Source organism: Acomys minous (genome assembly GCF_964271855.1).
Source record: "Acomys minous genome assembly, chromosome: 6".
Classification (NCBI taxonomy): domain Eukaryota; kingdom Metazoa; phylum Chordata; class Mammalia; order Rodentia; family Muridae; genus Acomys; species Acomys minous.
This window is the reverse complement of record NC_140487.1, coordinates 82,761,661-82,788,997: the sequence shown is the minus strand read 5'-3', so window position 1 is coordinate 82,788,997 and position 27,337 is coordinate 82,761,661. Positions and strand designations below refer to the sequence as shown.

The window sequence follows — 27,337 nt, the reverse complement described above, 5'->3', positions numbered from 1 at the left end:
GATTGAGAATGTAATTTGTTCCTTGTCTTTTTATAGCTTTACTGTTGGTACATGAGAGTTGTGCAAATGGACAAACTGGAGCCAGAGATACACTTTTGTTCTTTCTAGGTAAGATATACATTGGACATCAAAAGTTCCTGCCTCGCAAATACGTCTGTCAGATATATTGGGCCAGAAGGCTTAAGAAGATGCTCTAACATAATAGAGAGTTTTGGATGACTGTTCAGGTAGCAAACTGTCTCTGTCATCTTCTCATTTGAAAAACTACTTACCTGCACTCCCTGTATATTCGGGTAATCAAGTTTATTCCTTCTCAAATCTCTGATGGGGTTGAAGACCAGATAGTTTAGTTTTACAGTGAAGCTTAGTTGTTTGGGGGTTAAGATGTTTTTAGGTCTAGATAGATATTTTAAGTTGATAATGACAATAAGTGATAGAGATTGATTCACACTCCGAATTTTAGATGCAACAAGATAGGAAAGATATTTTCTTCAAGGCTGTCAAGTACAAATAGCCAAAACACTAAGAATGTAACATTTATATAATTCCTGATTATTTCATGGTTCTTCTTGCTATAGGTAGTTTATTGTATATATGTGTAATAATATAAACTTACATGTAAAAAGAAAGAAAGAAAGAAAAAAAAGAAAGAAAGAAAGAAAGATAGATTACAAAATAAAACCAGGAGCAGAGGGAAAGAGTCAGAAAGAATAAAATCTAGCATCATTCCATTAAAAAAGAATACAAAAAAAAAAAACCTTTCAATGTGCTTATTTCTTTTCCCTGATTTACATGTACAAATTATTTTATAGTGGCCACCAGTTATCTTATTTATCTTTGCTTAATTGGTGGTGTTTTTTCTTTATGTCACATATTTTTAATATTTTAATAAAATAATTGTTATGTATCAAATGTTATTATTAAATTAAATGAATCTTTTCTAAGTTTAACTGTCTTAAATCTTGTAATAGAAATATATAATGGCTTCTTTTTGTCACTTTATGGTAATAGAGACACTTGATTCAAATATTACATGTTCTATATTTTCTAGCATGTGTCTCTGTATTTTCTCTCAATGTTCTTTAGATATTAATATTGGGATTTACTTTAACTAAGCAATTGCCACACATACAGTGTGGCACATGGATGAGTGTATATTATATATGAACAGAAAAATTATGTGACCTATAATATTAGGATAGCATATTATAATGTATATGTATAATGTATAATGTATTATTATATAATAAGCTGTCTTTAAACATAAAAAAGATACATTGGACACATTATTAAACCTCTCGAAGTCCATTTATAAACATAAAATGAAAATAAAACTTACCTATGATTTTGAAATAACTGACGTAAAAAGAGGCCAGAGAGATTGCGCACGGGTTAAGAGCACTTGCTGCTTATTCAGAGGACCCAGGGTCAGTTCTGAGAACCCACGTCAGATGGTCCCCTCCCACCCACAGCCGCAGCTTTCGGGATCCGACGCCCTTTCTGGCCTCTGTGGACACCACACGCACCTGCATATACTCCCCACTCATCTAGTTAATTAAAAGTAAAGCAAACCTTTTAAGGGCTCAGCTCATAGCGGTTACTCACAAAAAGTATTGTCTTGCGCTTTTAATTCTCCAACAAAGTATCTACTTAATGTCTTTCAAGAAACCATCCATCTAAAAGATGAAACCTTATGTGCACCAATTTGAGAGTACAAATAAAACTGCCTAAATAACTCATGCTTTAACATTTACTTCCATTTCTACACAACATGGTCATCAACTTCTGGCTTCCCTAGGGACGAGCCTTGAACACCTTCGTCCACGTTCTCCAGAAGTACCTGGCCCCTGCCTGCCAGCCAGTGAAATCGAGGACCGCGCTCACTGCTGCCTCTGCAGACGGTGCCTCAGTGGGAACAGAGCTGTGTCCTTTGGGAACCTCCAAAAGCCCCATCATCACGACATGAGGACCACCCTCCCTCCTACAATGCTTCTGCATTGTGCTCACTTCGTCACCTGGGCCACAAGCAGCTGTTCCTGTGCCTCTGAACAGAAACAGCTTCCGGCATCCATTGGGAGCAATTTCCCTTGGGAGCTCTCCCTTGGGTCCCCTTTCCCACACTCCCCTACACCCCAGTGCAGAACATAACTTTCAGACTCTAAGTTTCCCATTTCATAACCACCGAGACTCCAAAACCCACTGTAGGTTAAGCAGGAAGCTATAATAATTACTATACTATAGGCCTTCCTTCCAAATCTAAAGCAAGAATGGATGACAGTGAAATGAATAATATAAATTTATTCTGTGATGTTTTCCTCATTGGCAATATTTTAAAATAGGTTGGAATACATCAAGATTTCATGAAAGATAAAAATCTAGAAAAATTCAGATATCTGTAATACATATGACTTGACCATGGATATCCTTTTTTTTTTTTATTTAAAACATTTTTCAAGAGTTGCATAAAAATGATGAGGATTGCTGTAGTCTTCACATACCCCAAGTTCATACATTACAGTTCAACTTGTTCTTTTTTCAACTATGTACGTCAGAGGTATCTGCTCCTGCTTCTGAATGGGCACAGCATCCACCTTCTGCTTCTTGACAGTGATGTTTAGGTCCTCTGTCTCCAAGTCTTCAAGAAAACGCTTCACAGTGAGCTTGAACAGTAAGCGAGGGTCTGGTCCAGAGAGTGGTGGGCAATTACAGACCTCCCGAAGTTTGAGAGCCTACAAAGAAACATACAATGCAGTTCCTCACAAGGCAATCAAAAGTAAACAAGCATGCCTATGTGTTTAAAATAGGAGTTAGCTCAAGTATAGGACATGAAGAAGAGCCACAAGAAGATGTGTAATCACTTTCCATGCTCTGACCCCATAACTATCACTTTTAAAGCAGCAGCTGTATGTGCAACAATAGCCACCTCAGAGACAAAACCAGTTACAGTCACCCTTAGCAGATCCTGAGAACCATGTCAGTTAATGAGGCTTTGAGGATTCTATAAGATATTTTTTTCACCACAAGAAAAATGATAAAATGTCCATGTCTAAACACACTGAAGAAAACAGCAACAACAACAAAGTTGTTCACAGCTGTGACCTTCTAGGGTGAAATAGATGCTAATGACAGAGAAGGAGCAAAAAAAAAAAAAAATCAAAGTCAATAATTTTTAACTCTACAGAGAATGAAATGTGTGGGGAAAGGAAGAGCAATTATAACGCACTGTGTAACTTGGTTGTAAGTGGTGTTTATGGTTTAAAATACCAAATCCTGAATCAACCCAAATCACAGTTTAATCATTTAGGGGAGGAGAGAGCTGTGTGTGTGTGTGTGTGTGTGTGTGTGTGTGTGTGTGTGTGTGTAGGGGAGGGTGATAGTGGTGAAAAGAAAGCTTGTTCTAGTTCTCTGCAGTGAAAAAATAAATAGAAGGCTTAAAACTGGAACATTAGGAAACAGCAACATAAGCATGTAATTTACATATACTGGGAAAACCCAAAACAGCATAGAATAGCATAGAGCCACGACCAAAACACAGGGCAGGCTCTTGGACGGCTGCTCCACATAACCAGCCCCATGGACAACCTAGCTCTATACAGGACAGGGAGAAAGAGAGATAAACAGGCATGGAATGTTTCAGGACAGAGAAAAACTCCGTGTCCTATAAAGTTGGACACACACCATAACACATGGTATGCATACCACCATGAATGAACCAGGTGTGGAACTAAGTGCCCATAACTGCATCGCCTAGGAGTAGACTCAGATAGATCAGAATTTCAGGGTTATCCTCAGCTACACAATCAGTTTGAGGCCACATGAGACCCTGCCTCAAAAAGAAATATATATATACATACACATATACACACATACACACACACACATACACACACACATATATATACACACAGAGAGACATACACATATATATTATTTACTAAATATAAAAAGTTGTTACTTTTTAAAAAGTAAAGTTAGCTTGGAAATAAAAAGATGGAAATTTTTGCTTTGGTCTCAAATGCTTTTTATGCTAATGAATTTGGTATCACATGCTTCTTTGAATGAATTTTCTACCAAGTGCCTGTACTTTGGAAATGTTTGAGCTATTAACCAGAAAAACTGTAGTCTTCACAAAGATTTCCTATCACTGTTTCCTCATGTGTGGACTATTGCATTCCACTTCCTCTCAAGAAAAATTATACTATGTATAATATATGTATGCAAAATCTTTTGAATAGTAAGATTTATTTAATATATTGGTAAAATATTTTTTCTAGATTTCTGGCTTTCTTCCTATATGTTTTATAGCATTTCAGTGTGCTAACATCCTTTCCCTTTTATAAATTCAAATCTATCATCTTAAATAAATCTTCAATTTTTTTCCAAAGTGAGAATTTCCCCCATGTGCACCTAATATATGCCTTACATTGCTTTTATTTTCTGTCTGACTCTATGAATTGCATATAATAGGCATTTCATAAACACAGGCTGGATTTTAAACTATAAACAACCATTTTAATAAATGCTGTAAAAATATTAGGGAGATGCTACAATTTATGAGAAAGTAGAAAGATAATCCAATAGACAGAATATATAGCTCTGAGAATCCCGGGGAAGAGCAGAGGTAAGTGAGAAACCAGCAGCCAGCCTTCAATGTTCCAGCTGCTGCAAGAGCAAACGGCACGCACCACTCATTCTGTGCCTCGCTCTGCACCGGTAATTTACAAACATTATCTCAGCACATGCTATAATGCAAACCACTTTATTAGTAAAGTGTCAAGAAGAATTGAGGACGGAAGAGGATGGCAGGGCCTTACTCACACAGACACAGGAGCAGAACTAGGACGAGTCTAGCAATGAATGGAGAAAAGGGAAGGTTAGACTTTACCACACTAAGCTCTCCTGGGCAGAACTAAAGCAAAGACACCTAAGCTCACTACTGTTCCTACACTGCCAGTTCCTGTGAGCATCTTTTTCTCATTACTGGCCATAATTTCCTACACCTTATATTGTCTAAGCAGTGCAAGCACTACTCAGTGCCCCTGCAAAGTGTTCTATTTTTAGCTATTATATATTTTCTATTATTATATATCCTAGGGGCATTTAAGTATTCACTAGGCATCTCAGAAGCTGTGGGCGTCGCCAGGGAGACCACAGACAACAGGGGCCATATATTTCAAGGTAGAAAACAATCTGTCAAGAGTAAACAAATCATTCTAATTTGAACAGGGAGGATGACTGCATGGGAGAGAAGCTATTTGTCTAGGGGACCAGGAAAAGCCTCTGTGGGGAGGTGATGCCTGCAACCAGTGGGTCTGTATGGAGGAAACAAGCAAGCCTGGTGTAAAATGACTAGAACTGAGGAAAACCTTGGAGCAAGACAGATGTGAGCAAGATAGACAGTGGCCAACTCCGTGACGGAAGACTATGGGACTGTGCTGGTTAGTTTTTCTCATCTTGGCATAAACTAGAGTCACTCTGGAAGAGGAAACCCCAACTAAGGAACTGCATCCATCAGATTCGCCTATGCCTGTGGGGGCACTTTCTTATAATTAATGTGGGAAGGTCCAGCCCACTGTGGACAGACCTATTATTGGGCTAGTGGTCCTGGACTTTACAAGAAAACAGCCATGATAAGCAAGCCAGCAAGCAGCATCCTCCTGCAGCCTCTGCTGCAGTCCCTGACTCTAGACCCCTGCCTTGGCTCTCTTCAGCGATGGACCATGTGACCAGTAAGCTACATAAGCCCATTACTCCCCAAACTGGTTTTGGTCAGTGTTTCATCACAGCAACAGAAAGAAACAAGATCTTATTCTAAGCTAAGATAGATAGATAGATAGATAGATAGATAGATAGATAGATAGATAGATAGATAGATAGATAAAGAATATAATGGAATGTTTTAGGCTGAAAATAGGCCACTGATAGAAACAACGGCGCAGGGAGGCTGTAACTGGAGAGAACTGAGGAGCTAGGTCTAGGTAGTGGCAGTGTGAAGGACCGCGGAGCCTCCTAATGCACAGCAGAAGCAGCTCGCCAACTGGACAGGATGCAGAGGAAAAGGAAAGAGGAAGGGAAGATTCTGCTCTCGTGTCCCTTCCATCTTTGAATCTGAGAACAATACAGTTGCTTGTGGGAAATAATAATTGTGATACAGCCCTGTCTTGCTTGCTGGTTAATGATCCCAGTTCATAATTTTTTAAGGCCGTTTTAATCAAATTGTTGAAACAAAATCATCCATGTTCATAAGATGAATCAGCCAGTTGATATCCCTTTGTATATTTTGATGCTAGAATCAATTAGTCACTAAGTAATTGTTCTTTGCACTGGTGGACAAAGACTGAAGTAAAGCTCTATTGTGGCTTGGCTAATTTGCTGTGACTCTACATGTTGCTGAAATAAAGTTTATTTGGCTTACTGACACCTACCTCTTTCCACAGTTAGCTAAGGCGGTTCATTCTGGTTACTGTGGTTCTTATACTTAGCTGCACCTTATGTGACAGTCTACACATAAACATAGATATGCACAAAACACACACATTTTTGAGACCAGGCTAGATGCCTATATATACATTTTAATTCTGGTTTTAACCTGAGCTACTAACTAATATCGCTTGGCTAAAAATCCTCACCAAATATTTGCCTTCATTTTGTTATTTTAAAATTAATAATAATGAAAATTCTATTTGCCTATGGAAATGAAAGTGAACTCTGCCTGGTGGGAAGCAGCTGCTTACTGACCTATGAGGAGAGCTGTTTTACAGTTACTGGTGTTTCTATAGACCTTAATAAGCATCAAAATGGCTGCAGAGTGACTAAAGAATGTGAGGAGAGAAACGGAGAAAGAAGGGATGGGAGAAAGGACGGATGAATCCTTTCCTAAGGCTTAGAGGTCTACCGACAGAAGGAAGATCAAGTCAAGAACTGAATCTGCCAGAGGGAACACTTTTCTGAAACCTAACAACACCATGCAAGGTTTGAAAAATGCTAGAATAAAAATCTTTTTTTTTTTCACCTGCACCATATCATGGACTCATGGAATTTATGACCAACCTATTTGGTGTCAGTTCCCAGTAACTGGATTTGATAAAAATCCGGGCTCCTTTTCCTTCAGTAGACTTCAGCTAGGTGTAGATGTGTTTCCATCCACAAGTCTATACAACTGTCTTTAGATTTATCATGCTCACATCTCATATAGGATTTCTTACTTTACCTTATGGTTGTTAAATTCTCCTTTACAATACCTATAACATTTTCCCATTTTCCTCATTAATAAGTTAAATAAATGTGTGTTCATTAAATATTTATATGAATTGAGATTACATTTCAAAAATAAAATTTATCTTTCAAACATTTATTTTTTTCACAAACTATAATGGAGACTGAAATAGACTAGTTTTTAAAATGGCCAAAAGTTGCTAAGTATAAGTAACTGAAACATTTCAGTAAGTAAACATAAAAAACCAAAAGGCTATTTTGACATAGGTAAGTTGCTCTCAGGAATGAGAAGTGAAGTGAGGGCTTTGAACAAAGCTTTCTACAGTCAGCACGTCCTGCCAGAGGAACGATGAAATCCTAGCTGGACAGTGTAGCACAGGCCTAGAACCCCAGCACTCAGAATGGATCAAAGTTAGCCTCGTCTACAGAGCCAAGTTCCAGAAAACAAGGCAAACAGAACAATGCAGTCTTACCCTCCGACCCAACACAGATGAATCTGAAGGCCACAGCGTGAGCTCACATGGGGATCTACTGAAACAGCACACAAAAGCTGAGGGCATGGTGACCACCAGGGTGAAGAAGAGATGGGAGACACTGGCCAGGGGCCAACATCTCAGAGAGGTAAAGAAAGGAGCTCTGAACGCCACTGTGCCTCAGACAACACAACCAGTAACAGTGCACACCTGGAGTGCTAAGAGTGAGGACATGGGCTGTCACCCTCCAAAACTGTGAGGTGATAGATCTGCTTGTTAGCTTGACCTGACCACTCCACAACGTGTACAAGCATCACGTATCGTGTAGCCCATAAACAATATTTCAAAAGGTTAAAAGCAATAAGCACACTGTTTTCTTTTAAGGCATTGGCTACATTTATTTCCAGTAACAACTAAATATGAACCAACTGCTGGCATACACAGGGAGATTTTCCTACATGCTACACATCAAGTAAAACAGAAATTATTTATCCATTAAATATAAGTGATAACTAAGTGAAAAGAAAAGGGGGGAGTGCCAGAAGGGCTTTGTGATTAAATTAAAAGCTTCTACTAAAAACAGAAGGCAAGATATTGGGGGGGGGATCACCTCCATTTTAAATATATATCATTACTCTTTCTTGCCTTTTCCCTCAAAGCAATTCTAACGGTCCATTCAACCATAAGCTCTGTGTGTGTGTGTTTAAGGTTTTGGAACACGTTACTGTCAGGTTTTCTGGCTTCATGTGATACAGAGGCCGATTCAATTATTGTAGCTGCTGTTTGCTTCCTCAACACTCTCCATGTCAGACAAAATGAGATTCAGCAAGGTGAACAGTGTATGTTTTTACACATGGCCAACAGTGACATTTCATGGTAATTCCAAACACTTATATTCTCTGCTCATGAGATGCACAATATTAATGATTTATTCATTTGTTTTATCCAATTACAAATGCATAAGGATGATTTACACATGAGTTCAAATTCCCAGCTGCCTGAAAGTTTAAAGGATTAAAAATAAAATGAGGTTAAAATGAATGCATTTGCAGCCTGCTACCAAGTGATTCTCACGCCTAGAGATGGAATGGTGTTTACAATTAAAATACTTAGAAACAAATTCCATTCAAATTACGATTATAATTATACAACCTTAAACAATAATTCCAAATTAAATGTTTTCCAGCTCTTCCATCATTTCCCACCCCTCTCGCCCTCACGAAGAGCAACAGCAGGAGAAAGAAAACCAGCAAGAACACAGAAAAAAATAATAATCTGAAGGCTTTTGATTTTAAAATAACCCTTTCAACAAAATTTCTGTTATTCATAGTGATTCATATTTTATAAAATACTTAAATAAGGTATTTCTTTCAAGGACAAATTATGATGTACATAAACTCAAAGTCTAAACAGCATAACTGTAATTCTGAAGCTCACGCTAAGAAACATCAACAGGTTGACACAACATCTGTTCTTCAGTTTTTCACCCAAGTTGTTATGGTAACCAAAATATGTGGAATATGTTTCCTAAATCTAACTGATTATTTCAAGTAAATAAAATTATATCATATCAGCTTATCAACAACAAAATAATATTATTACTACAAACCTATATTTATCATTTTCAAATACTAGTGGGTCACATGATTATATTTAACTAGACATTTACACATGTTGTTTTTTCTCCAGAATTCACATTTAAAAAATAGTAAGGGTATTTTATCCCCTAATTTGGGGGTTCTATCTTCATTAGAAACAAAATAAAAGACCATCAATGTGGTACAGGCCTTTAATATCAGCACTGGGAAGGAAGACCCAGAGGCAGACAGATCTCTGAGTTTGAGGCCAGCCTGGTCTACAGAGTAAGTTCCAAGATAGCCAGGACTACATAGGGAGACGCTAGATCAAACACAAAAACGGAACACGATGGGAAGCAGTTTATTCTCTGAACAATACACTACGCCAAATAAAGTGAACGTTCAAGTCAAGACATCACATCCTCCATCTCTGCTCAGAATCTTCCATTAGCATCTTACTCTGAGCAGAATCAGTCCTTACTGCAACTACTTTCTCTAGCCTTCCTGGCTAGTGAGAGAGAGAGAGAGAGAGAGAGAGAGAGAGAGAGAGAGAGAGAGAGAGAGAGAGAGAGAGAGAGAGAGAGAGAGAGAGAGCATGTTCATGAATGTAGTCTGAGGCACCGTCTGGAGAGCAGAGGGCATTCTCAGGTGCCAGGCCTCCTCTTGATCACTGCGTTGTACACCAGGCTAGCTGGCCTGAGTTTCTGGGGATTCTCCTGTCTTGTCTCCACCTCCGATTTCCCTGTAGGAGAGCTGGGATTACAGGCCATGGCCAGTTTCCTATCAGTTCTCACACTTTCATGACAGGAAGCTGACCCACAGAACCATCTCTGCAGTCCCGGCCATGCCATTTTCAACCACTTTTCCGATAGCCCTCCCATCTTTGCTCAAATATTAGCTATCTGCCTGGGAATGAATTGTTTTTCCCAGAGATTTATACTTTGAAGCCTTAGCCCCCAGTATGCACATATTTGGGGACAGAGCCTACAAGGAGGTAATTAAGGATAAACTGGGTCATAAGTACGCTACGCTTCTCCAACAGGACTAGGGCCTTTACACAGAGAGCCTCACATCCTGCATCTCCCCTACTGCCCAACTCCTTCACAGAGAGCAAGCTTGCTGACGGTGCAGCGCTCTATGAAGTTGCCATCACAAAATCCACAGCACAGTAAGTAACAGTGATTCAACATCTGCTGATGTGTGAAACATTTAAAACGTCTATAATGTTGATAAGCTACAGTAAGAAATATGTTATAATGGCATTCAAAGAATCTGATAAAATAAAGACTTAGCACATGAGATTAAACATTAAAGTCACCAAAATGTATGTTCCCATCACAGAACCACATGGTTCTTGCTTTCTTGGTTTTCTCCCCACACATCTGATCCCCAGGCAGGCTCTACAATTAAGCAGAGGATGCCTACTATAGATTTAAGTTCCGCCCTTCGCCTTGCTCTCTACTTGGTCCCTAGGTGAACTTGTCCATTCCTCAATTCACCTCTGGAGGACAACACTGAATGCACTGTGTCTGCCATAAGCCAGCACCAACACTCTAGACCTTAGAAATGTACAGGTGTACAGGGTGTCTGACTACCCAAACGTCAGAGGGCAGAAGCCATTAGTAAATATCAACTCTGTACTCTGTTTAGGAAAAAACATCCCAAGCACAAGATCATGTTAAGAATGTTGTCTTGGGGCTGGAGAGATGGCTCAGAGGTTAAGGGCATTGACTGCTTTTTCAGAAGACCCAGGTTCAATTCCCAGCACCTACATGGCAGCTCCCAACTGTCTATAACTGAAAGATCTGATACCCAGAGACATACATGCAGGCAAAATACTAATGCACATAAAAAAATAAATAAATGTTTAAAAATTAAAAAATAAATAAATAAAAAGAATGTTGTCTTAGCTGGTGGTGGCACACGCCTTTAATCCCAGCACTCAGGAGGCAGAGGCTGGTAGATCTCTGTGAGTTCAAGGCCAGCGTGGTCTACAAAGTGAGTCTAGGGCAGTCAAGGCTACACAGAGAAACCTTGTCTCGAAAACACAACAAACAAACCAACAGAATGTAGTCTTTAGTGGGGTGCAGACGCACATCTTCCATACATGGCTGCTTTCTTCCATTACAGAAGTCAGACTGAGGAGAGCAGCACACTGCAATCTTTATGACTACGTGCTCTAATTAACAGTGTACCCGGTACTAACTATCATTCTCACTTCAACCACTGAATTATTCCCAGTGTTGTAGTAGAGTTTTATTGCTTTCAAATTGAATTTAATCACTTGGGGGGAAAATATAAGAAATTTACCTGCAGTTTTCAAATTAAATTTCTGAACTGGGATAGTTTATTTTTAGGAAAAAAAAAAAAAGGCCTCCCCTGTTTTCCTTCCTCACTGGCTCCCAAATCGCATCTGTTTCTCCAGCCGGGCTCCCTGTGCTCTCAGTCAGCTCCTTACTCTTTCACAGGCCTCCCTAAAGCACTCTTTAAAAACCCGTCTGAAGATCCTCAGTGATTTGGTGAAACGACAGCTTCAGAATTTAGGGTAGGCTCAAGTCACAGCTGGCTAGTAGAATTCACTGTCTAGTTTAAGTAAGCCACATAGTTTAGCTTTGCTGAGTGAAAATGAAAACCACTTGTGTGTGTCATGAATTTAGAGACAAGCCATGGCCTCTCTAGGGCTTCTAACATCTGGGTCCTCGCTGGCCCTCACGATAATCAATTACTAGTGAAACACATGCATGGCCCTGCTGGGTAAGTAATTGCTACAGATTATAGGAGGTAAACTTCATTACTATTTTTGCTATTCTTTTCCTTCACGTTAAGGATCTAAATAAGATTTGATTCCAATAAAAGGTGCTAATCAACTCACATTTGCACCTGTCAGAATTCACACATTGGAATGCTAATACCAATGTGAGAGCCTCATAAAACGAGGCCTTTGGGCGTGATCAGGTCATGAAAGTCAATCCCTCATCAATGGGATCAGCGCCATATTAAAATATGCTTTACTCTTAGCATACAGGCCCATGCCTGTAGTCCAACACTGGGGAAACTGAGGTAGGAAGATCTCAAGTTCAAGACCACCTTCAGCTCCATAGTAAGACTCTGACTTAAAAACAACAACAAATAAATAAATAAATAAATAAATGCTGGATGGATGATGGACAGACAAACTCACTCCTCCAGAGACCTCACTTCCTAGTTTGCCATATAAGGTTATACTAGGAGACAGCTGCCAATGAATTGGAAAGTGGGTTCTTACAAGACACCAAGTCTAATGTAACATTTCCCAGTTCCTAAATTCAGAAACAAATTCCCAGTGTTTCTAAACCACTCAGAGATATAGATGTGGCTCAGATGGTAGATTCCTGCCTAGCATGCATGAAGACTGAGTTGAAACCCCAGCACTGTACAAAACCAGGTACACAGCAAAGGCCTATACACTCAGCACTCAGGAGTTTGAGGCCAGCCCGCTACGTAGAAGTCTGCAGCCAGCCTAGGCTCAAAAATTGTGTATCAGACAAACAAACGAAAAATACTGACAAGAGCCAGATGTGAAAGAGCACATCTTTATCCCAGCACTTGGGAGGCAAAGGCGAAAGCAGAAGTATGTCTGTAAATTCTAGGCCAGCCTTGTCTACACAGGAACTTCCAAGCCAGGGTTATGTAGTGTGATCTTGGCTAATTCAAAAACAAAAACAAGACAAAACAAACAAACAAAAAACAGCAAAACAGGAGTTGATACTCATTTAACCCAAAACTTACATATAACTTATCAACAGACATTTAAAACCAAGAGTTAAGGAAAGACCAAATTATGATCAATATATTGAAAAAATGCCTAACGTGGTTTTCTTTTCTTTTTTTCTTTTTTCTTTTTTTTTTCTTTTTTTTTTTTTCCTTGAGACAGGGTCTCATATAGACCAGGCTGACCACAAACTTACTGTGGAAGCAGGAAAGTCCTTGAACTCCTGATTTTCCTGTCCCCCAGCTCCCAAGCACTGGCCTGACTGGTGTGCATCCTCACTCCTGGCTTGCAGGTGCTAGAGATGCAGGCAGGGTTTCCCGTATGTTGGGGCAGGCACTCGCCAACTGACCTACATCTCGAGGCCCAACTAAAGTTTTAAACCATTACCAAACAACTGCAGTTCAAAGTCAGACACTAGAGTTAGACCTTGCACGCAGAAAACTCAGCTGTACTTATCAATGTACTTGTAAGTAAACAGCATGTTCCCTTGCAGTCCAACTCTCTGAAAACCAATAGTCAGCAATTACAGTAACCAAAATACTTGCATAGTAACTCACTTTTTCTACCCCGAAGAAGTAACAGCATTAGCAGGGCTAGCTCACCTGTGGTATGAGTCTGTCCAAATACTCAGCTCGCTTCTCATGGGAAGGGTGTGTGGACAGCCACTCCGGCAACTTGGGGTAGCCATGAAGACTCTCGGACAACTCCATCTGCTGCCAAAACACGGAGCTGGCTCTTACGTCCACACATGCCTAGACACAGAGTTAAAAAAGCACACAATGAGCTTAGTTACTTCAACTTTAACAAAATTAATTCAGCCAGGTATTCTAAGGGTTAAGGAGGAAGAATCAAAGGCAAGAGGACGGAGGGAAGAGAGGGAGGAGGGGGGAAGAGAGGGAGGAGGGGGGAAGAGAGGGAGGAGGGAGGAGGGGGGAAGAGAGGGAGGAGGGGGAGGAGGGAGGGAAGAGAGGGAGGAGGGGGGAGGAATGGGAGGAAAGAGAAGGAGGGGGGAAGGGAGGGAAGCGAGGAGGGAGGAAAGGAAAATATCTTTACGTTTACTTTGTGTCACTACATGTTCCAAAATTACTCTAATTTTCTATCACCATTTTAATAAATGGTGATGTGCTCACTATTTACAAGAATAAAACCTCAAGCTGGGATTAAACTCAATGGTAGAGTAATCTAGCAGCACTGGGCTGTGGGTTTGATCCTCAGTGTTCCAGAACAGGACGAGGAGGAGAAAAGCAAAGCTCAAACACAGAGCATTGCAGCAACACAGCCCACTGCCCTGCCTCGACCCTGCAAGCATTTCCAATAATTCCACTATTTTCAGCACAGTGGGCATTAAAAACATGTATTAAGGGGAAACTCTTCCATATAAGTTAACTTTTCTATTAAAAGTAATATGCTACTAAACTGCACTAAAGAAATTGAATATCTAATGATACAATTAGAAAAAAATTAATAAACATTAATAAAATAGTTAATCTTAATGTATATCAACCTGTACAATTTTCTCAACTACATGAGAAAAATCACATTGAGGCCACTCAAAACACACTATTTTTTAAAGTATATATATGGATCTAGTGTAGAAGGGAACACAATGCTATGACAAACCCATATATACATGCCAAGAAAACACTTAAATACAGAGAACGCTACGGAAGGCTACTTAACTGTTAACAGTAGTTGTGCTAGTAGTTTTAAGAACTTGAGACAGATAAGAAGTAACAGGTTAATTGTGAACTATATTAAAATGTTTATAATAAAAAGTCTTTTTAAATCCTCCCTAAGAAGTCTTAGACATTTTTTAGAAGTCTGTTCAGTTTTCTTCAAATCTTAATTTACTCTTTCTATAAAAACTAGGAAACAAGTATTTACATTTTCTATTTTACTTTTAAATAAATTAAGGACAAAATTCTATCAGATTGGCCAAAGTGTGGAAACAAAAGCCTTAAATTATGTGACTGCGATACCTAAAAAGCAAGACAAATGCCACATGTTGTGCTGCTGATTTTATGTCGACCTGATATGGCTAGAGTTATTGGGGAGAAGGAACCCATGTGAGAAGCTGTCCCCACCAGGTTGGCCTGTGGCGCATTGTCTTGGTTGATGATTAAAGTGGGAGGGTCTAGCCCATTGTGGGTGGGGCCAACCCTGGGCTGGAGGTCCTGGGTGCTGTACAAAGCAGGGTGAGCAAGCCATGAGGAGCAAGCCAGTGAGCAGCACCCCTCCATAGCCTCTGCATCAGCTCCTGCCTCCACGTTCCTGCCCTGTTTGAGTTCCTGTCCTGACTGCCTTCAGTGATGACTATGGAGCTGTAAGCTGGAACACCCAAAACACCACCCTGTACCACTCCACCACCACCCCCCCAGTTGCTTTTGGTCGTGATGCTCTATCTCAACAACAGAAGCCTAGTCAAAACACACACTCAATAGACAGTCAACGTCTATGCTGCCTCTCTGTTCATGAAACACTATTAAGACGTTTTTCAAGGTTAGGAAATAAAGAGGAAGGAATGACCTGAAATTCAATTTCTACTCAATGTTCAAATCAGTGTAGTTTTTTACGCACTGTAAGTGCTCCAAATTTAAAAGAACACAAGGTAGAGCTGGACAAAAGTCTTAGAGAGTGACAGTGCTAGCCAGGAAGGTCTCACTTCCTGAGTTTGAGCCACAGAACCTGCAGAAAAAGCCATATGCAGTGGCATCATCTGTAATCCCAGCACTGCAGACAGAAAAAAAAAAACCATCTGGAAATGTACGGGAAGCTAGCATGGAACAGGCAGCACTGCAACAGAGGCAGAAAGACCATGCCTCAACAGGGGATACAGATCCAGCTGCTGAAAACTGTCCCCCAATGGCCACATTAACAGTGGCACCTGTGTGCCTGTGCACAAGCACGACCCTGCATGAATGCAGATCTATACACAAATCAATTTTAAAAGTTTAAAAACCCAAAGCATTTTCCTACTAAGCAGATAGGAGCATTCACACTAATGTGTGTCAAAAAAACAAAACAAAACAAAAAACATACTTTAATGGGGATTTTTACCTAATAATTGTTAGTTGAAAGACAAGTAAAATATGTACCTGTTCAATCTAAGTAACATAATTTAAGGCAATAGTTAAAACATTTGATATGTAGAAATAGAGGGGAAATTATCACGATAAATAACTAAAATATTTCAAACTAAAAAAGCTTTGCCCCGCTGTGTTTGTCATTAGCTGACCCTCAGAATGCATCAAAGGATACTGTGAAAGCCAGGAGGGGTGCTTCTCGAAGCACAGACATCAAAAGAGAGACACAGTATAGCTTAGAATAAGAGGATCGCTGGGCTGGGGGTAACTCAGCTGGAAGAGGGCTTCGGGCCCTGACCTGACCCCCAGCAGCTAGTGAACTGGGCACAATGGCCACCCTGCAGTCCTGCATCATGGGAAGCTGGCACAGGAGGGTCAGACACAAGGCGATGCTTCACACACTGAGTTTGAGGCTAGCCAGGGCTACATGAGTCCCTGTGTTAAATATAATAATAAAAACAAAAGAATACCATCGCACTTTGGAGACTTATAGGTTATAGAAATAGACCCCAAAGAAATTAAAATCTACAAAATGATTGGCAACTGAATTCAGAATAACACTCATAAAGAAAATAAATTCAATAAACTATAAAGAAATAATAAAACTCAGTTAATAATTAAGAGAAAAGCTGGGAAGTCTAACAAACAGATTATTTTTTAAAAAGAAATATTGAAAATTTAAAATATGACTAAACTACAAAACTCAACAAAAATCGTCAGCGGCAACTCTACTGGGCAAAAAAGAGTAAGTTGAGAGACAGAACATTTGAAATTATCCAGGGGAAGAAAAAGGATGAAAAAGACACCTGTGTGAATAATGACACATCACTAAGAGAGCAAACAGGTGCTGGAAACTTCCAGATACCATCACTCAGGGCAGGAAGAACATATGTCATCAGCCAAACATCAATCCAAAGGAAAGCATACCACAAGTAATACACCAAATCCAAAAAAGAAAGATTCCAAGAGTCACGAACAGTAGGAGACATCTCTCTTTTAAAAGGCTGTTGTTTCAACACTGCCTCTCAGAAGTGTTCTCAGCAGAAACCCTGCCGCCCAGCAGAGTGTGGGACAACAATGTATTCCTTTTTTCCTGCAATGCTGTCTATCATAAATGAAGGAGAAATGAAAACTTTCTGGGACAGACAAAAGCTATAGGAAGAACAAGGAACGGCAGCACGCACCTAAAACCCCAGCATACGAGGTGGAGAGAGGGCGGCCACACAGTCAGACACCGTGCAGGAATTGCAAAGGAATTTATTTAATTTGAAATACAAATTCAAGTAGCTGTTAAGAACATGAGACAAAGATAAGTCAAAGCTTAGTGGTATATGTAAAGCAAAGCCATCGTCAGGAAGCCTAGGGTTACGATGCTGCTGCGGAGGTAACCTCTAATCCTAGGGTTAGAAGATGGCAATAGTTAAGAACAACTACAGGCAAGAATAACGGCAATACATCACAAACCGGAAAACATGAGTAATGTAATCTCTGTTAAACGATTATCACCTTGAGCAAGCTGCTCCATGCAGAAGGGATTCTACCAAAGCCTTACAGTAACTATACAACAAAAGTGTTAGTGGATACACAGAGCAGAAACGGAGCGAACGCCAAGCAAGCTGCTACACAGACTCATCAGCATCAAGCAAGACAGCAAGGCCGGAAAGAAGATCACGGGGGCTGCAAGACCACCAGAAGATGACAAAACAGCAAGAATCTGCCCTTTTTTAACTTTTCATATTTATCTATTTTATTTTATGTGTATACATGTTTTGTCTGCATGTATGTATGATATCACATGTGTGCCTGGTGCCAAGGACATCAAAAGAGGATGCTGGCTCCCCTAGAACTGGGTGCTAAGAACTGAACCAAGGACCTCCATAAAAGCATCAAGTGCTCTTAACCACTGAGCCATCTCTCCAGCCCAATAATCAGTTCTAACCTTCCAATTATTACCTTAGATGTAACGAACTGAAATCTCCAATTAATTACGTAAAGCTACTAATAAATTTTTAGAACAATGATCCAACTGTATGCTTCTTACGACAGATTTACTTCACTTCACAGACTCAAAAACCAAAACAAAGTAGCATAGCTCAAGTCACAAAAACTATAAAAAGAGATAAAGAAGGACATTTTAAAATGACAAATAAGTCAACTCATCAAGCAGAATAAAATACTTGTAAAAATAGTGCATCCAAATCAAAGCACTTCTAGATACATGAACAATGAAAGGATCTAAAGACAGAAACAAGCTGAAATATAACAGCAACGGTACCTCCAGTACCCTATACCTTCAGCAATAGATGATCCAGATGAAAAATTAGTAAGAAAATGCTGGATTTGAATATTACTCTAAACCAAATAATACCCCATAGACACACAGAGCACTCCATCCAATAGCTACAGAACAGAGAGAGAGAGAGAGAGAGAGAGAGAGAGAGAGAGAGAGAGAGAGTGTGAGTGTGTTCTCACAAGCCAAGGCATATGTTAGGGCACACATCAAAGCTCAGCAATTTTAGATTGAGACTGTATCTATACACAAGTGCTTCTGCGCAGCAAATAGGACAGAAGACAGTATCTCTATATAATACACCTGACAAGAGAGTAATATCCAAAATATACAAGGGAACCTACAACACAATAACAAAGCATACTTAATTAAAAACGGGCAAAAGACTTAAATAAGAATCTCGAAAAACAGCATACAAATAACAATGAGCATATGAAAAAAAGCTCAACATCAAAACACCTCCAAGAAATGCACCCAGAACCACATGAGGTATCACCTCCCACTTGCTGGGAGGCTAACACAAAAATAGTAATAATTATTATTATTGTCCAGTATGTGAAATTTTTAACTTATATTTTGTTCATAGGAATGTAAAATGATGCAGAGTACTCCAAAAACATTAAAAATGGAACCCTGTGAGGTGCAATATCCTACTTGCTGTGTTTTCACAAAAGTTACAAAGAGTATCATGAAGATAAACTAGCATTCCCCATTCGATACTACAGTAGGACAGTGGCAAGGGCTTGAAACAGTTTAAATGCTCACTCAGAGCAGTGAGTGAAGACATGGGGCTGCGTGGTTCAGCCTACATGAGGTTTCTAAGATAGGTCAACCCAGCACAGGGTAGGACAGTGATGAAGGACGCAGTGGGAGGTGACGAGGAGCCACTCTTCAGTGGATGTAGGTTCTAGACACTGTTCCCAGAGGTCATTCCGTAGTACGCATTTACATTTGTAAGTGAACAGATCTTAGGTTTAATGTTTTACCACAAGAAAAAAAAAAAAAGAGGGACGAGGGCAGCAAAAAGGCCCAGTGGGTGAAGGCACTTGCCACCACACCTGATAAATTTCCCCAGAAATTATGAGGCAGGAAAAGAGAACTGATGTTCTCTGACCTCCGCATGTAAGGCATGGAACATGTATGCACAAACATATACATAAATAAACAAATGAGCAAATAAAGATGCAAGCAGATACATAACCAAACAAGAAAATAAATAAACCAATACCTAGAGGGCCAGAGATTGTTCAGTGATTAAGAGCACTTGTTGCTCTTACAGAGGACCCAGGTTCGAATCCCAGCACCTTATTTTATTTTTCTACTGTATTATTTTATTTTATTTTATTAATTTATTCATATTACATCTCAATTATTATCCCATCCCTTGTATCCTCCCATTCCTCCCTCCCTCCCGCTTTCCCCCTACTCCGCTCACCTATGACTATGATTGAGGGGGACCTCCTCCCCCTGTATATGCTCATAGGGTATCAAGTCTCTTCTTGGTAGCCTGCTATCCTTCCTCTGAGTGCCATCAGGCCTCCCCATCCAGGGGATGTGTTCAAATATGGGGCACCAGAGTTTGTGTGAAAGTCAGACCCCACTCTACACTCAACTGTGGAGAATGCCCTGTCCATTGGCTGGATCGGGTTAGGGGTTCGAAGTTTACTGCACATATTGTCCTTGGCTGGTGCCATAGTTTGAGCACGACCCCTGGGCCCAGATCCGCCCGTCATAATGTTCTTCTGGTAGGATTCTAAGACCCTCTGGATCCTTCTATTTCCCCATTCTCCCATGCTTCTCTCACCTAGAATCCCAATAGGATGTCCTCCCCTCTGTCCCACTTTCCTGGTGAGACTTTCATTCATGGGCTGTGCCCCTTGGGCTAGTGTCCAGATATAAGTGAGTATATACCATTTGACTCTTTTTGCTTCTGGGTTAACTCACTCATTATGATCAAAACACAAAATATACAAAACAAAGAAAAATATTAAAAGCTGCAAGGGAAAAGGGCCAAATAACATTTAATGGCAAATCTATCAGAATTACACCCAGCTTCTCAGCAGAGACCATAAAAGACAGAAGGGCCTGGACAAAGGTCCTGCAAACCCTAAGAGACAACAGATGCCAGGCCAGACTACTTTACCTAGTGAAACTATCAATAACCATTGATGGAGAACACAAAATATTCCATGACAAAAACAAATTTAAACAGTACCTATCCACAAATCCAGCTTTACAGAAGTTACTAGAAGGAAAACTCCACCTCAAAGGGACAAGCTACAACCAAAACTACACAGGAAATAGATAATTACACTCTCACAAAAACACAACCACACAAACTCTCTACTGGAACCAACATCAAAATTAAGACTCTTAACAGTCACTGGTCATTAATATCTCCCAACATCAATGGTCTCAATTCTCCAATAAAAAGACACAGACTAACTGAATGGATGCATAAACAAGATCCAACATTCTTCTGCATTCAAGAAACACATCTCACCCATAAAGATAGACATTACCTCAAGGTAAAAGGCTGGAAAAAATATTCCAAGCAAACAGTCACAAGAAGCAAGCTGGTGTAGCCATTTTAATATCTAACAAAATAGACTTTCAACCAAAATTAATCAAAAGGGATAAGAAAGGACACTTCATACTCATCAAAGGTAAAGTCAACCAAGATGACATCACAATTCTGAACATCTACGTTCCCAATACAAGGGCACCCACATCTGTAAAAGATCTACTAATGAAGCTTAAACCATACATCGATCCCCACACAATAATAGTGGGAGACTTCAACACCCCACTCTCACTGAAGGATAGGTCATTGAAACAGAAACTAAACTGAGAAATAACATCACTAACCAATGCCATGAATCAAATAGATCTAACAGATATCTATAGAACTTTTCACCCAAACACAAAGGATTATACCTTCTTCTCTGCACCCCATGGAACCTTCTCCAAAATTGATCACATAGTAGGTCACAAAGCAAGCCTCAACAGATACAAGAGGATTGAAATAATACCTTCTATCCTATCAAATCACCATAGTCTCAGGCTGCACTTCAACAACAGAAATAACAAAAAACCTACACATACATGGAAACTAAACAACTCCCAGCACCTTAAAAGGTGTCCCACAACTGCCTGTAATTCCAGTCCCAGAGGATCCAATGCCCTCTTCTGGACTGTGCGGGCACTGCACAGATAAAGTGCATAGAAAACATACAGGCAAACTCATATACATAAAATAAAAATAAGTCAAGTCTTAAAAATAAATAAATAAATAAAGGACCTCTCTCTACTGTCCCTGGATGACCTGGAACTTGCTCACAGACCAGACTGGCCTTGGACTTACAGAGCTCTGCCTGTCTCTGTGTCCAAGTGCTGGGTTAAAGGTGTGTACCATCATGCTCACCATAAAAATATTTAAAAAGTAAAAAAAAACTACTATGTAGTAAAAGAGAATGCATTTACCAAGCTTGTAGAAGCTCAAGAAGAAAAGGTAAGGCTCTTTTTAGACCACATTTTATTATTCAAACAGGGCCAGTGGTGATCACAAGTCCCAGGAAACTTAAGGGACAGATGTCAGTGGGAAAGGTGTCCTACAGTGCTACAGAACTGGGCAAGGACAAGACCACAGAATTTTCCTATATGCTGCAGAATTGGCATGGCTTAAAACTAGTAAGATGTGGGATTGAAAGCTCATCTACTTACTTAACTAATACTGAGCTTGATAAGGGAGACTATAAGCATTACTAGGTCACCTCCTGTACTCTTTACAACAACCTTATGTGATGTGGGGTGTGATGAGTAGTGCAAGGGATGAGGCACAAATTCATCAAGTCCCAGGTAGTGTCCTGGGCTAGCAATTCAGTCCCCAAGGCCACCAGACTCACCCTCTGAAGCTTAATGCTGCAGATCAGCAGGATGAAAAGTGACTAGTCCAGAGCCCAGATCAGAATGTTTCTGTCCTCCCTTCCTCTAGGGAGTAGCCAGGAGCCTAGGGTAATTACAAGAAGCTATGTCCGGCCATAAGAGATGGTGCCATTAATTTATAAATAAAGAAGAATCTTTTAAATCCAGATTACAATAGCAATATGCATAAATATGCAGTAAGAGACATTAATTGACAGTGAACTTTCCTATTTGATTATAAATTCAAGAGGATATGATATCTATACGGCACACAGTACTATAGGAACCATCCTTAAAGTCTGAACATTTCCCAATGCCAACACACACTGAGAGCAGGCTGAGACTGCCTCTATCCCATCTATGGCCAAAACGCTCACTGCAAGTAGAAGCTAAAAGGGGCTCTGAACTCTTAGCCTCCGCAGGACAATCCTTGTTAGCCATCACCCCCTCAAGAGGAAACGCCTGATATTAGCAGTTCTGAGTCTTCTCTGAACGCCAGGAGCACTGCACATCTGAACCAGATGTCCTGGCATCCTCTCTGCATCCCACGCAGACATGTGAGAGAATGTTATGATAATTAAAGGGAACAAAACAGATAGAAAATGGGCATTTTTTAAAGCAGTGATACTGCAGAAGACAAAAAGTGTTTCCAGCAGCTTAGAGGAAGAAGTCCCACATCCCCCAGGAACACACCCCCTCTTGGAGGAGGAAGAAATCCACCACAAGTGAGAGATGCATTTGTAAAACAAAGAAAATAACAGGATCTGTACCTCAAGGGCTGAAATGAAGATTAAAAGAATTACTACACATAACCAACTCCGGACAGGACCCAGTGCCTAGAAAAATATTACTGAGGCCAACTGTGAACACCACCATCAGTGTCACTGCACTGTCCTCAGCACCTCCAGGGAGACACAGTTCGCTCTGTCTGCATGCACGGGCTCAGCTGTCCCAGCAGTGAAGGAGCTGCCCACACTGTCCTCAGCACATCCTGGGAAGCCAGCTCCCCCCATCTGCACACACGGGCGTGGGGTGTTCCAGCACTCAGGACACCCCTGCCTACACTCACTCTAACTCTGTAAAGCTACTCGTTCTCTAAACAACAGTTTTTCCACTCAATAATTTAAAACTTCTCTTTTCCAACCAAATGCAACACAAATACCTGCAGCTAAATCATTCTCAGGATTTGTCAGTAAAAAAAATTTTATTTATCAATAACAGTGTGAGCCAACGCAAAAGAGAAATGGGATGTTCTTATTTCATGGTTCAATAACTCTAAAGTCCTTGCCCAAGTGGTCTGTGTCTTTTAATTGCGACTGTGTTAGTTCACCACTCAGCAAAGCTGGTAACGCTTTAAATAAATTTTACACACATTTCTTTCTTATTTCATGTCGTTTTGTAACAACAGTCAATACTAAATGAAAATCACAACAACTAAAAGTCAAATTAATGTTCATTCTCTGGGGAAAATGGGTTCAAAACAAGATTTGGGCACAAGGTATGCGCTGTGGAAGTTCCCCTACAACACATCTATGAAATGAGACCTTCTCATTGGCTGTTTATTCAGTCTTAAATGACTAATCTAAGAACCTAGACAGTCATCCATGTACAACACAACATCAGCACGCTGTGACAAAGACTCTACTAACCTGAAAGACAAGGGCCGGAGTCTTGCTATTAACCAATTATGCTACTAGGTAAATCTCATCATCACTTTGAACTCTCATTTCCCTACCTGCAAATGCCGAAGTTGAGTTAAATTAGCTCCAGTTTCCCTCCCTGGTCCAAACCTTAAGGTTCTATAATCTACTGGTTTACACAAATTTCTAAAGTTCGGATTCTTATTTCTGTAATAAAGTGGACTCTGCTGTTCCCCAGTTCCCTCGCTAGATGGTGCTATGAGCATAGCTATTTCAGGTCACTTGCAGCCAGCAGCAGGGCTTGTAGTCCTTAGCAGCTCTACAGCTGGACAGTCCCTCGCAGTGAGGGCTCCCAAACCACTCCAGTGTATTTATCATCCTCAGTCCCCACTCACTAAACGAGATACCACATCCACATGTCCCCAGCCTCCGTAACAATCAAAAGCAATCATACATAATGCCCTCTAAGGAGCCTGCCCCCAGTTTAGAAGCATTAAAAGAAAATTAGCTTTCCTTTTTTAGATTTCAGTAAGGATACTCAAAAATGAATATAGATGTTTCGGTTGTTTGTGAAATTAAAAAATAAAAGTCATTTCTACAAATGACTGCAAAGTGTCAAATTTTCCTTACAATGGCAAGTGAATATACATATCAACAAAATCAGTCAATATCTTTTGTCTAACTGATTTGAGCCATTTATTCTATGCTCAGTTCACAGCAGACTTAACAAGTTAATCACTAATTCTAAATTAATAATTCTGATAATTTTTATAATGATAACTCAAAGCTCTCCAAAATAAAACTTTAAACTATAAAAATGTAAGCATGTCAAATTGACATCTTGACAGCCGATAGTGGAGCAGACACAGGAAGAACCTTAAGGAGAGAAAGCTTCAGGTTTGAACAGAGCCCTCACCAGTGACTTCATTTTAGGGACTTTCCTATATTCTGTTTGCTCCTTGGCCTCAAATGCTCGTGAATCCACCCGGGCAACGCACGAGCAACAGACGTGCCTCTCCATCACTTCCTCTTACCACACTCGCAAGTCTTGCGCAGAATCGTGATGGCAACTTACAGCAGACCAGGCCGACTATACAAGGTGTGTGTCTGTGGGCCCTGGTCAGCATATTTGCTCTTTTATACACATGACAAAGGAAGCTAAGCTTTAATCACAGGGATGTGGGATCACAATCTGGCAATGTGATGGGAATTGCAGGGCAGGGTTGGGGAGTTAGGTCAACTGTAGAGACTTGTCTCACAAAACACCTGGTCAATAAATGTCCAAGGTGCAGGGTGCAAGGGGCATGGGACAGGTGCAGAGTACACAGTACACTGTACAGAGTGCAGGGTGCAGGGTGCAGGACACATGGTACAGGGTGCAGAGTACAGGGATACAGGATGCACAGTGCAGGGTGCAGGGCACATGGTACAGGGTACAGAGTACAGGATACAGGATGCACAGTGCAGGGCACAGGGCACATGGTACAGGGTGCAGAGTACAGGATACAGGATGCACAGTGCAGGGTGCAGGACACATGGTACAGGGTACAGAGTACAGGATACAGGATGCACAGTGCAGGGTGCAGGGCACATGGTACAGGGTGCAGAGTACAGGATACAGGATGCACAGTGCAGGGTACAGGACACATGGTACAGGGTACAGAGTACAGGATACAGGATGCACAGTGCAGGGCACAAGGCACATGGTACAGGGTACAGAGTACAGGATACAGGATGCACAGTGCAGGGTGCAGGGCACATGGTACAGGGTGCAGAGTACAGGATACAGGATGCACAGTGCAGGGTACAGGACACATGGTACAGAGTACAGAGTACAGGACACAGGATGCACAGTGCAGGGTACAGGACACATGGTACAGGCTGCAGAGTACAGGATACAGGATGCACAGTGCAGGGTGCAGGGCACATGGTACAGGGTGCAGAGTACAGGATACAGGATGCACAGTGCAGGGTACAGGACACATGGTACAGAGTACAGAGTACAGGACACAGGATGCACAGTGCAGGGTACAGGACACATGGTACAGGCTGCAGAGTACAGGACACAGGATGCACAGTGCAGGGGACAGGGCACATGGTACAGGGTGCAGAGTACAGGATACAGGATGCACAGTGCAGGGTGCAGGGCACATGGTACAGGCTGCAGAGTACAGGATACAGGATACACAGTGCAGGGTGCAGGGCACATGGTACAGGCTGCAGAGTACAGGATACAGGATGCACAGTGCAGGGTGCAGGGCACATGGTACAGGGTACAGAGTACAGGGATACAGGATACACAGTGCAGGGCACAGGGCACATAGTACAGAGTGCAGAGTACAGGATACAGGATGCACAGTGCAGGGGACAGGGTACAAGATACGGGATACAGGGTACAAGTCACATATAGGAATCAAGCAACAATGTAAGTAGGAGCATCATTATCCTCCTTTCTAGCAGAAACCATAGAGGTTAGGGAGGGAGGCTGGGACAAGGAGGACACAAGGGAGTGGGCTACAACTGGGATGGAAAGTGAATAAATTAAGAATAAAAAAGTGTAAATAAAGAAAAAAAGAAAAGAAAACCTAGAGGTTAAGTGGCCTGCCTGTGTCACATGTAGGAAATCAGAGTTGCACGATCTCTGTGACACCCTAAGTCTCCATCCCTAGCTCAGGGTGTGGTCCTGAAGACAACTAACAAAGCCCCTGCCTACTTTTCCCATCCCAGCTTGCCAGGGATGCCTCTGAACTCTGTCTGTATTTTATCCACAGAGAGATTCCAATTCCCAGAATGGGCCTTGTTTTCCTTACCTTTGACCATCCTATTTTCTGTACCAAATCTCCCCCGAGACCTCCTTCAGCACCACACCAGGATAATTACTACCTGTACCATAAAGCTCTGGGGTTTTTTATTAATTTTTCTTTTTTACAAATACATTTATATTATTACACATATATACAATAAGCTACCTACAGCAAGAAGTACTATTTTCAATAGGAGTTGGTTATAAATTATTATTGTTCTTATTTAGAGAAAAAACAAAGTTGGACTCAGAGATGTCTCTCTTTTCCTTTATCTTCCATTCTTAGGTTTGGAGATAGAAAAGAAAGAAGGGGGAATATAGAAATATATAGGGATGATAGGACAAAAAGTAGATCAGTGAATCTACTCCTTAACTTAATGTCTTAATTGCCACTCACAAAGCTCTGTTTTAAATGCTTCTTTCTCAGTTCTTTTCCTGGGCTGCCGTGTAAGCACAGATACAAATTCTTCCATTCTGCTGCATCCTTCCATGGGATGAACCAGCCTCTATGGCTCTACCACATTAAACTATTAATGTACTCTATCTGTGTCCCACTAACATTCTGACTTCCGATCACCTGG

The 27,337-nt window shown here is 40.8% G+C and overlaps 1 protein-coding gene across 4 annotated transcripts in view; it reads right to left on the bottom strand.

Annotated features, from left to right (window-relative positions):
• Window positions 1-2,283: 2,283 nt before the first annotated feature.
• The window catches only part of OMA1 (OMA1 zinc metallopeptidase), a 60,643-nt gene continuing 35,589 nt past the window's right edge, over window positions 2,284-27,337 (bottom strand). For all 4 annotated transcript variants that reach the window (XM_084788113.1, XM_084788114.1, XM_084788116.1 and 1 more), the window contains exons 8-9: window positions 13,619-13,768; window positions 2,284-2,729 (exon numbers count right to left, since the gene is read on the bottom strand). In XM_084788113.1, coding sequence (XP_084644239.1) covers window positions 2,520-2,729; window positions 13,619-13,768 — 360 coding nt within the window. In that variant the 3' untranslated portion in view covers window positions 2,284-2,519. The remainder of the gene's footprint in view (window positions 2,730-13,618; window positions 13,769-27,337) is intronic.